Genomic DNA, 12,227 nt, shown 5'->3' on the forward strand with positions numbered 1-12,227 from the left:
CAAACTGACGACATTGCACTGTCCAACGATGTCGTCTGGCTTCACTTCCTTGGATTTTATGTGTTTCTTAACTAATAGTATAACCCCTTCTACCTTGTCTATCCTTCCTGTACTCAACAAATTCCAGTTCTGCATTCCTTATATCTGTGTGACACCATGTCTCCGATATCCCAAAAATATCTGCCTTTGATGTTCTGAGCAATACCTCAAATTCATCAAATTTATTTTACCAAACTCCGAGCATTGGTGTGCATGCAAGTATACATGCACCTCTTCCTATTCTTAGCTACCCTAACACAACCCATGTGTTTACTTGTACCACAATGACTCCAAGCAGTCTCTGAAATACCCTGCATCTTGTTTTCCAGGCTGCTGCTCATTCCAATAGAAGCAGTGCAAGAATCACTTTCACCTCTGCCAGTGGCTACTGTTAATCTATTAGTCCTTGTATCCCCCCCCCAATCTAGCAGTTTTCCGACCCACCTAACACTGCCTCGATAGCAACAGCAAACATTCTTGCACCCTTTCTATTTAAGTGTATCCCATCCCTGTTGAAGCAGTCTCTCCTGTTAACAAGTACAGACTAGGCTGAAAAAAATTCTACCTCTTGAGCCCTGCACAATCTTTCCAAATATATGCATATATATTACTCTCTCTCTCTCTCTCTCTCTCTCTCTCTCTCTCTCTCTCTCTCTCTCTGTGTGTGTGAGTGAGTGAGTGAGTGAAATAACACTGGGTTTTCCTGAAAGAAAATTCAAAGTTTTACATAAAATATCTGAACTATGTTCTTATTTTTACATAAATATATAACTTTATTTATCATCAATTTGCTATACATGGAGTCGGGGTCTGTTTCGCGGACCTCCTGGAACTGGTCTATGGACCCACAGGGGTTTGCGGATCCCAGTTTGGGGGAAACCATGGTCTAGAACACCCAGTTCGCTTTAATCTGCTCGCACTATTTGCCACAAAAGCGCTAATAGGTGGCATTGCTTTTTGCTGTTTTATTTCCTGCTTCAAACTCCTGCATCAAGCAATGCATGTTATAAATGCATCCTTTGTAGGAGAACTGGATGCACTTAAATTCTCCCTCAACACAAATTATTCTCTACTCTGAGATCTTTGCTTTGGTGCTCTTGTCAGATTTATGATTTCAGTTTAAATTAAGAATACAGCACTAAATTAAGAGATGCACGGGTACAATAATAACTGGATAACCTAACACAACAAAATTTTATATCATACTAAATACTATCACATGATATACTGTTCATCTATATGACAGTATATCATGTTGGCACCTCCGTAGCGAGGTGGGAAGGAGCAGCAGTGCATAGCACACGGTTCTTGATTAGACCGGGGTTCGAGCCCATCACCACCAAATACGGAGGATGTGGAAAGGTCAGGGAATGACCACCACATATCCCGGAGCAATATGGCCTTAGTTGCTAATGCTCCTAAAAACCAAAATAACTAACTAACTAACTAACTAAGTATATCATGTGATAGTATTTAGTATGATATAAAATTTTGTTGTGTTACGTTATGCAGTTATTTAATAAAATCATCTTTAACAGATATTTATTTAAAGTATACCCAGTATAAAATAAAATAAAATAAAATAAAATATTTCCAGTAGCTTTCGGAACTCGTGTCCCTTCGTCAACTGACAAATTTGAATACATTACAAGCAAAGTGTGGCACGTTACTCATTCGTCATTGTTGTAGCACGGACGTGTGCTGCCTTGCGCCAGTGATCATCCATCAATAAAACGGTTGTCTCCAGGATTGGATGTATACGCATGCCTTTCTGGCGATTTAATGCCTTAGGGTTGTTCATTATGTTTAGCGACTCTAGCCATAGGCGGTGGCGAAAGTGTCGCGCGTGGTCCACTATCTCAAAGTCGCGCTTGGGGTCAAGATCGTGGTTGGTAGCCCAAAAATGTTCTGCAAGCGCGGACTGGTCAGTTTCGGCAAGCCGGATTGCTCTGTCGTGTTCCGTGAGGCGATCCTGGAGACGTCTCGATGTCTCACCTACGTAGCAACTGTTACAGGCCCTACAGGTGATACGGTACACTACATTGCTGCGTAAGACAGGTGTGACAGGGGTCTTCACACTGGAGACAAGTGAACGTAGGTTCCTACCTGGTAATTGTACACATTTTATGTTGTAACTTCTCAGGATCTTCGAGATACGTCCTGACACTCCTGGATAGTACGGAATGTAGGCGGATGATATGCCGACTTGCTTCGGAGGTCTTGGGTTGGAAGTAAGTTCTTGTGCCTGTAACAAGCATCTGTTTAGTACATGGAATGGATAACCGCATCTGGTTAAGTCCGCCTTCACACGGGAGATCTCGTTACGTCTAATTGTGTCGGTGCTGGAATGGCTCCAGGCCCTGGAGAACAGGGTGCGGGCAGTGCTATTGAGATGGCTTGGAGCGTGGCCGGACCCGTAGTTGGTGAATTGACCGCACCACATGGGTTTGCGGTATACTGAGGTCTCTAGATGTGGGCCTACGCGATGCACTAGCACGTCCAGAAACGGGAGCGAACCGTCCACCTCTGATTCTACGGTAAACTTGATGAAATTGGATAGAGAGTTGAGGTATTCTAGTAGTACGGTTTCAGAACCACGTGGTATTATGGTAAAAATATCGTCGACATATCTGCACCACGTTGTAATGGGTGTAGGTGGGTTCTGGTGTATCTGCTTCTCCAGATCTTCCATGGCGATGTTAGCTACTACGGAACTGACAGGGGCACCCATAGCAGTGCCATGTACTTGTTTGTAGAGTGAGTCTTCAAAGGTGAAGATGCTGCTAGAGAGGCATAGGTTGAGGGCGGTACAGATGTCATCAGTGGATAGTGACGTCCTGGATTGGAGGCTTAAGTCGCTCTCAAGGAGCCTTCTGGCGCAGTGCACGGCCTGTTGGACGGGAATCGAGGTGAATAAAGAAACCACGTCAAATGATGCCATGACAGAGTTATCAGGGATTGAAATGTCCTTAATGGTGTTAATGAATTCACTGCTGTTTTTAACGGTGTGAGATGTATTACCTATAAGAGGCGAGAGGAGGCTCGCGATGTGTTTGGACAGTTCATACGTTGGGGCACTGCAGCAAGACACTATAGGTCTGAGAGGAATACCCGGTTTATGGATCTTTGGTAATCCGTAGAATTGTGGTAGTTGGCAGCCAGTAGCACGCAGAAGATGGTGAGTCGCAGTCGGGATCTTCTTATCTTTAAGCCATGCGTGGACAAGTTACAGGCACAAGAACTTACTTCCAACCCAAGACCTCCGAAGCAAGTCGGCATATCATCCGCCTACATTCCGTACTATCCAGGAGTGTCAGGACGTATCTCGAAGATCCTGAGAAGTTACAACATAAAATGTGTACAATTACCAGGTAGGAACCTACGTTCACTTGTCTCCAGTGTGAAGACCCCTGTCACACCTGTCTTACGCAGCAATGTAGTGTACCGTATCACCTGTAGGGCCTGTAACAGTTGCTACGTAGGTGAGACATCGAGACGTCTCCAGGATCGCCTCACGGAACACGACAGAGCAATCCGGCTTGCCGAAACTGACCAGTCCGCGCTTGCAGAACATTTTTGGGCTACCAACCACGATCTTGACCCCAAGCGCGACTTTGAGATAGTGGACCACGCGCGACACTTTCGCCACCGCCTATGGCTAGAGTCGCTAAACATAATGAACAACCCTAAGGCATTAAATCGCCAGAAAGGCATGCGTATACATCCAATCCTGGAGACAACCGTTTTATTGATGGATGATCACTGGCGCAAGGCAGCACACGTCCGTGCTACAACAATGACGAATGAGTAACGTGCCACACTTTGCTTGTAATGTATTCAAATTTGTCAGTTGACGAAGGGACACGAGTTCCGAAAGCTACTGGAAATATTTTATTTTATTTTATTTTATACTGGGTATACTTTAAATAAATATCTGTTAAACTATGGACCCCAGTACTCCAGGCCCATTTGTCACTAAAATCATCTTTATATTATTATATATTTATTGTTTGCAAATAATAAAAACACTTGTAATGTTAATTATGCTTCTATGAATTGTAAAAGAATATGAAATAGCATTTATTTCATTCCTTCATTGATGTGCTGAACATTGTCAGCAGAATTCTTGTCTATTCTGACTCTTGTTTTTGGACAATTTCCAAGGTTAAGTAAGAAATTGTTTCACCCACTTTATCAGGTAAACACAAATGATAACTACACTATTAAACTGATTAAAAAAAAAAAGATAACATAAACCACATTTTTTTGTAATGAAATATTTTACTTAACAGCCTTTAAAAATGACTCCAGCTTATTAGCTAATTGCAGTATTCTCTCTATCATTAATTAACCAAAGCCTAAATTCAATTGGTGAATGCACAAATTGGACCACAGGAATGCATTTCCTCTATATAAAATGTGTTAAAAAAAATAAGAAGCCATGTCTGATTTATGTCATTTTGATATATATTGCTTTCATGGGAACTCATCCCCTGACCTAAATTGGAGGCTACTTCCATTTGCTATCCCTGCTTTGGGTATAGTTTTTTTAAAGTGTTCCGTTTTTAGTTTTCTTTTTTTGTAATTCATCAGAAAATGACTATAAACTGCTTTATTTCTTAAGTTTACCTTTGTTCATTTTACTTTTTTATAGAACATAATTTAGCCATCAGTGAAGATTCCCTCGTAGAAACAGGCATGGTGTCAAGTAAGTGCAATAAAATTTTCTGCTGAGTTTTATATTTATTTTGTATTTAAAACTGTTGATGTAAACTTGTATTTTAGTAGGGTTTTATTTATTAAGAATGTGGCTAGAAACTAATTCATACATACGGAATCTTTAATACAAAGTTCAAGGGACCTAAATTTTCACATTTTGTAAGTAATAACAAGGTTTGTAGTAACGGGATCCCCCAAAAGTGTCAAAATTGTACCCTTTTTTTTTTTTTTTTTTTTTTTGTACATACTGTATATCAAATAATAATATCAAAAATAACGTTATAATGTAAGATCAGTCATCGGTGACGACAGGATATTAGAGCTGGAAAAGGAATTAGAAAATGTGAATTGGAATATCATCGGTTTGGCTGAAACAAGAAGAAGAAGAAATGAATCACTTATAAGTTTATCAAGTGGACACAGTGAAAGGTGTGAAGGTGGAGTTGGGTTTCTGGTCCATAAAGATTTTAAAAACAACATTTTGGAATTCAAAAGTACATCACCAAGGGTGTCAAGACTAATGCTCAAGATTCCTAAGTTAGTAAGAATTTTGGACTAAAGATGAATATGGCTAAAACAAAAGTAATGAAGAACAAGTATGCCACAGAAAGGGAAATAATGATTGAAGGAGCAGTATTTAAAAGGTGGAATCATATACTTATCTGGGACAAGTTATTAGCTGTAATAATGATAAATGGCTGGAAGTCAAGAGAAGAATAAATTTTGGATGGATAGCATGCAGGAAATATAGTCACATACTGAAGAGCAATATCCCAGTTTGTCTGAAACGTAAAATAATGAACCAATGTATACTCCCCACCATGACTTATGGAAGTGAAACTTGGGCATTCACCAAAAGAATGGAAGAGAAGCTGAGAACTATACAGCGAAGAACGGAATGAATTATATTGGGAATCAGACTGTTAGATAAGAAGAGAAACTCATGGATTTGGCAGCAAACTCAAGTAAAGGACATTCTTATCAAAACTAAAGAACTAAAATGGTCTTGGGCAGGACACATAGCTCAGAGACATGATGACAGATGGACTAAGAAAATAACAGAATGGTGCCCAAGAGGAGCTAGAAGAAAACCTGGAAGACAAAGGCGGAGATGGATAGATGAAATTCACGAGTTTGTGGGTAGTAAATGGATGGCCAGTGCTCAAAACAGAAGGAACTGGAAAGTTGCTGGAGAGGCCTTCATCCTGCAGTGGATTGAAAATGGCTGATGATGATGATGAATATCAAAAATAAAATAAAATAATAAAAATAAAATGAAATAAAAACAAAAGCCTTGTCTAACAATACAGTAATAGGAAAACATATTTTTTAAAGATTTTATTTTATTTGTAAGATAAACTAAGAGAAAAACAATATTAACGGAAATGAAAATATTGTATAGTATATTTTGATATATACAATATTTTAGTATATATATATATATATATATATATATATATATACAATATTTTAGTATTTTAGTATATAGTATATAAATTATCACAGTAAAAAGAATTACAAACTTAATATAAAAGGAGACGTACAAACCATTAACTTTTTAATAAATTAATCTAATTTAAAGAAAGAATCCAATGTTGTTTGCACAGTTTTTGTCCTATATGCATTTTTAACTACAGCACCTATATACATTTTTAACTACATTAAAAATGCATATATTCTTTTAACAAATGCAATAGTTGTTTCTTTATCAACATTACTGCAGGCATTCTCTATTGTGTTCAGTGCATTTTGGGCATCTTTTTTTTAGATGGCAGTGTGCGTGCTTCTTTGCTGTCACTGGTAACAAAAACATCATCGCTTTGTTTGGTACCCAGCAGCTCTTCTGGTGTTAGCATTGCAGTGGTAGCAACTTCATAGGTGCCTCCGTAGCCAGGTGGGAAGGAGTGACAGTGCATAGCACACGCTCCTTGATTAGACCGGGGTTCAAGCCCGTCACCACCAAATACGGAGGATGCGGAAAGGTCAGGGAATGACCACCGCATATTCCCGGAGCAATATGGCCTTAGTTGCTAATGCTCCTAAAAAACCAAAACAACAACAATTTGTAGCAACTTCATCATCAACCTTAACAAACTCTTCAAATTCACCAACAAAATCCATATGCTCCTTCAAATTCCTCCATTCCTCACTGTTGCTATCACATTTGTCTGCTGGACCGTGTTTTTCGATGATGTTCTTTCCAAAGCCGCTCTTTCTGAAGCAGTTGATTATTATACTTGATGTTATACTTTCTCAAGCAATAACAAGATTATGGATAGCATCCAAGACATTCCAATTTTGCTGCAAATTGTTCCCTCCTTCTATGTTGCAGATCAAGTACCTTATTAGGTGGGCTCTATATGCTCTTTTGAGGTTATAAATAATGCCTTGATCCAGTGGTTGCATTAAACTGGTGGTATTGGGGGATAAAAACAACAGCCGTATATTTGTCAACTTAAGAGTCTCAGTAGAATGTGCTGTACAACAGTCTAAAGTCATCAAAATGTTCCTTTTTTCTGAAGCTATTCTTCTTTCCAATTTTGATAACCAAGACTGAAAAATTTTGACCATAAGCCAAACACTTCTATTTACCTCATAATCACAGGGAAGTTGGTTAACTGTTTTAAAACATCTTGGCTTGGAAAACTTACCAATCGCAAGTGGGCATAGTTTTGTACTGACATCTGAATTGCAGCATAACAGAATAGTAAGTCTTTGTTTACTTAATTTTCCACCATGACAAGACTCTCCTCAAACAGCAAATGTTTTGTTTGGCAGATAATTATAAAATAAACCTGTCTCGTCAAGAATAAAAATATCCTTTGCCTCATATTTTTTAAGGATGTACCGTGTAGAACACAACCAGTCTGTAGCCTTTTCTTTGTTGACTAATCCAGACTCACTGCAAACATTTTGCAAAACCAAGTTATTCCTGTCTTTAAATCTTTGGAGCCAGCCACTGCTGCATTCAAAGTCACTAATCCCATGTTGCTGAGCTAGATAATTTGCCTTTTCTTGCAAAATCAGACCTGATATTGGCAAATTAGATGCATGCATTTGTTGGTACCACTCGAAAAGTTTTGTTTCAAGCTCCTCGTGTTTTGCACCACGAATTCGTTTCCTGTTTTTCATCGCTCTTCCGGTATTACGTTCTTCGTCTTTTTCGGTTTTTCAGTATTGTAGCTAAAGTAGTTAAAGGGATATTCCTTTGCAATGTCCATTTTGCTTCTTTCCATTCTATCAGCCTCTTGTATAATTTTTAGTTTAATTTCCAGGCTTAATTCTGTCCGTCTACATTTTGTCGCCATAACACTGCTAATTAACATTTAATATAAACAAATTTTAAATTAATTTAAAGACACAAGTTCCAAAAAAGACATCAGATAAAATGCCACAAAAAATAGATTGCTGTATACGATAGCAAAAGACTCTTTGAACTGGGGTAACAATTGCAACTGACCTTAGGCGCCTCCGTAGCCAGGTGGGAAGGAGCAGGAGTGCATAGCACACGCTTCTTGATTAGACCGGGGTTCGAGCCTGTCACCACCAAATACAGAGGATGCGGAAAGGTCAGGGAATGACCACCGCATATCCCCGAGCAATATGGCCTTAGTTGCTAATGCTCCTAAAAAAAAAACCAAAATAACAAAAATAACAAATAGCAACTGACCTTATTCCCATGGAGAGCGAGGGAGTGCATGTAAACAACTTAGAAAACCTTTTTATTCTTTATTCAACTCATCCTTCAGAAAGATGTTTTTCAGAGTGCACTTGACATTGTAGCTACCATAAACCGCTTTTGTTTGCACAAAACTAATTTCTAACAAGTCAGTGCCATCCTTCGGGAAGTAGGGAGTCATGTGGCTGGGGGCAATAATTGGATTGCTCTGCCAAGATTTGTATTAAACGTACAAAATGACACTATTTATTTCTCACAGTGTGAAAAAGAACTTTGTAATACATATTAACCAAATTTTGTAATAAACGAATATATATACATAGAAAAGCCTATCTTTTAGCAGGGGAATGGTCTTCATATAAACAAGTACTTTGTATAAACCGAGTTGATATTAACAAGATTTTACTGTAGTTTTACTCACCAAAACCATTCTACTGCCAACAGTGTTAAGGTAAAAATTTTAGAGGAAAGGAGAATATAAAAGTAAACAACTTAATTTTATGGTTTCTTTAATTCCCCCCTCCCCCTCCACAATGAAAATACTCCTGAAAGTTTTCAGGTCAGGCATTTTTATAAGAAAAGTGCACATCTGTTTATTTACTACCATAACCACAACATAATATAAACAATAACCACATATTATGGTTATGGTTTATAAAAATGCGCTGTATGACAACCCAAGCATTTGAATTGAACTGATTCAAATGGCTGTGTATGAGACTGCAATGTGTACAAATGAAGGATTTCGAGCTAAAGGGAATGGATAAGTTTTTTGGAAATTTTTACTGTCTTTTTTTTTTTTTTAATTAACATGTTAAATTATGTTTGACAAATAGTTTAATAGTCTTAGTCATGTTCGTTAGTTTATTTTAAGTTTTTGTAGAGATTTTGTAAGTTACAATTTATTATTTGTAGAGTTCTGTATCAGTGTTTTTGTGCGAATATCGTAGCACGTATCTAGTAGTGTTGTGGAATTGTAGGGTTTTAATTGTGATAAATAAGTAGCTCAAAGGTTCTAAACATGTAGTTTGGCATGTTTTTTTTTTTTAGCTAAGAAATTTTACTTTTTTAAATAGAACTAATTTAAAACTCCCCCAAACTAATGGTATGATGGCGTGAGGTATGACTTAAACATTATAGCGTAATATGTATCATTGAATTTAGGAATCTATTATCATAGTATTGTCAATTAATCAATTAAATTTTTGTTGTTAATCAATTAAATTGTATTAAAATGGAAATCATGCCCTCATCATCATCATCATCCATTTTCAATCCATTGCAGGATTGAAGGCCTCTCCAGCAACTTTCCAGTTTTCCTTCTGTTTTGTGCAATGGCCATCCATTTGCTATCCACAAACTCATGAATTTCATCTGTCCATCTCCGTCGTTGTCTTCCAGGTTTTCATTTAGCTCCTCTTGGGTACCATTCATTTATTTTCTTAGTCCATCTGTCATCTTGTCTTTGAGCTATGTGTCCTGCCCAACACCATTTTAGTTCTTCAGTTTTGATAAGAATGTCCATTACTTGAGTTTGCTGTCTAATCCATGTGTTTCTCTTCTTATCACATCAGTTATTCTTTCTAATCTGTTAGCAATGACCTTTGTGAACAACTTGTAGATGTGGGATAACAAGCAAAACTATGATTTCATTATTTCACTCCTTAGGGGTCACACCTTTTCTAATGCATTTTTGTGAAGAGTCGTGCCAGCTTTCTGATTCTTCATTTTCTTCAACATATGTTGAAGAAAATGAAGTATCCATCAGGAAGGATATTGGGTATGTCATATGTGTTACTAATTTGTGATCCATCTTCCTCACTGCTGGCATCATTCCCTCGCTCTTTGTATAATTCTCTGTAGTAATGTTCCGCTGTTTGAATTATGCCTTCTCTGCTCTTTATAAGTACACCATTGCTATTCTTCAGTAACAATTGTCTTTCTGTATTACTGCTCATGGCTGCTCATGGAAAATAATGGATTCATTGGTTAAAGAAGTAATGCAGGATCATCTAGACAGGAATCCAATTCTACTGCAGTCATAGCATAGCATAGCATTGTTAAGGAGCAGTTTTGTCTGACAAATCTGAGTGGATATTATGATGTAGTGACCAATGCACTGGATGCAGAAAATAATTTGGATTTCAGAAAGGCTTGTGGTACTGTTGCACATAAGACTATATAAACTGGATCAATGTGGCATTAAGGGAAGTTACTGCTAAAGGGGTGGTGGTTGAGTGGGAGAAGACAGTGTGGTTATCAATGGAAACTGCTGGACTAATGTTTTTAGTGAAGTTCCACAGGGTGCATTCAAAGCCATAAACACATAAATCAGTTAATCTCACAGGTGTCTAGTGTCTGGATGCTTCAATCTGCAGAACAGAAACATTTTGATTCATAATAACTGTAGTGTAATGCACCAACCGTATAACTGAAACGTTATTAAAATAGAAATAATATAATATAAGGCTGGATTAAATTAAAAGAATAAAATAAAATACACTGATTGTACAATAAAGGCAGTAAGATAATAAATAAAATATAAAGAATGGCAATTACACTATACAGAATAAAAGTGATAAAAATCCGTAGCTTTCACAGGCGACCACCTTCTTTATCAACAGTAAGACTTAATTTGTCATGGTACATCCTTAAATAACTGCAGGATCACAGCTCGCAGCATGTGTTACCATATGGAGCATGGGGAGTATCCTCCACAGGTGCACTGGAAATGGTTTGGGAGCGTGTCAGGCAAAACTGTTCATCCCGTCCAAGAAAAATGCTCTCCCCATTCAATCTTTGAAATGCTGTTTTGTCTCCCCAACGTAGCACTTGCCATAATCTGGACATTTAATCTCATATAGGATCCCACTTGTACCTTCCATGGGTATGGAAGGTACAAGTGGGATCCTATCACCTTTTATGGAAGGTACAAGTGGGATCCTATCTTTCATCTTTGACACGACTGTGTGCAATCTTCGCCCTGGCAGTTGCACACAGTGTGTCTGGCAACTATGTAATACTCGAGAGATTTGCTCAGTTAAGCTCGGATAATAGGGAATGTATGTGGCAATGGGTGCAAATGGCTCTCTTCATCCGTGTTCTGCTTCCCGAACATATTTATCCAAGATCTTCTGAGGGTGCTTGCCTTTCCAAGATCTTCTGTGACACGTTTAATCTTCTCCTTTCTGTCCTTGGAGGTACTACAGTGAGACCCAGCACTATCCAACAATGCCCTAATAACACTATTCTTGTTATTGTTGGCTTTTGCTCCCGTATATTGCCCCTGACACATGGGTTTTCTATATACACTCGTTTTTACTCTGGGACCATCTCTATAAACCAACACATCAAGGAAAGAGAGAGTACCGTTCATTCCTACCTCTGAGGTAAACTGAATAAAAGGGGAGAAGCTATTAAGAAAACTGAGAAGCCTCATCCTCACCTCACCCCCCTCCCCCATACAATGGCAAGTGGATTGTCGACGTATTGTTTCCATGCACACATGTGGGAAGCAGGCCTATCAAAAATCTTAGACTTGAGCTCCTCCATGGCTAGGTTTGCCACAGCAGCACTAATTGGAGAGCCCATTGCTGCACTGTGAACCTGCTTATACATAGTGTTTTGAAAGTACTAGAGAGACATAGTTCTACCCGCTACAAATATCTTCTATGCTCAAGGGGATCCTGTCCCTTAAGGTGTCATCCCTCTCCAATGCCATGCACATGCATTTCATCCCATGCTCGAAGGGAATGCATATAAATAGAGACATGACATCGAATGACACCAT

The 12,227-nt window shown here is 38.4% G+C and overlaps 1 protein-coding gene across 1 annotated transcript in view; it reads left to right on the forward strand.

Annotated features, from left to right (window-relative positions):
- LOC150085740 (NFX1-type zinc finger-containing protein 1-like) overlaps positions 1-12,227 on the forward strand; it is a 210,176-nt gene that overhangs the window by 56,298 nt on the left and 141,651 nt on the right. The window contains exon 3 of the mRNA XM_090374671.1: positions 4,694-4,747. Coding sequence (XP_090230797.1) covers positions 4,738-4,747 — 10 coding nt within the window. The 5' untranslated portion in view covers positions 4,694-4,737. The remainder of the gene's footprint in view (positions 1-4,693; positions 4,748-12,227) is intronic.

This window comes from Mastigoproctus giganteus, chromosome 5 (assembly GCF_048544385.1).
Source record: "Mastigoproctus giganteus isolate SK-2022 chromosome 5, ASM4854438v1, whole genome shotgun sequence".
NCBI lineage: Eukaryota > Metazoa > Arthropoda > Arachnida > Uropygi > Thelyphonidae > Mastigoproctus > Mastigoproctus giganteus.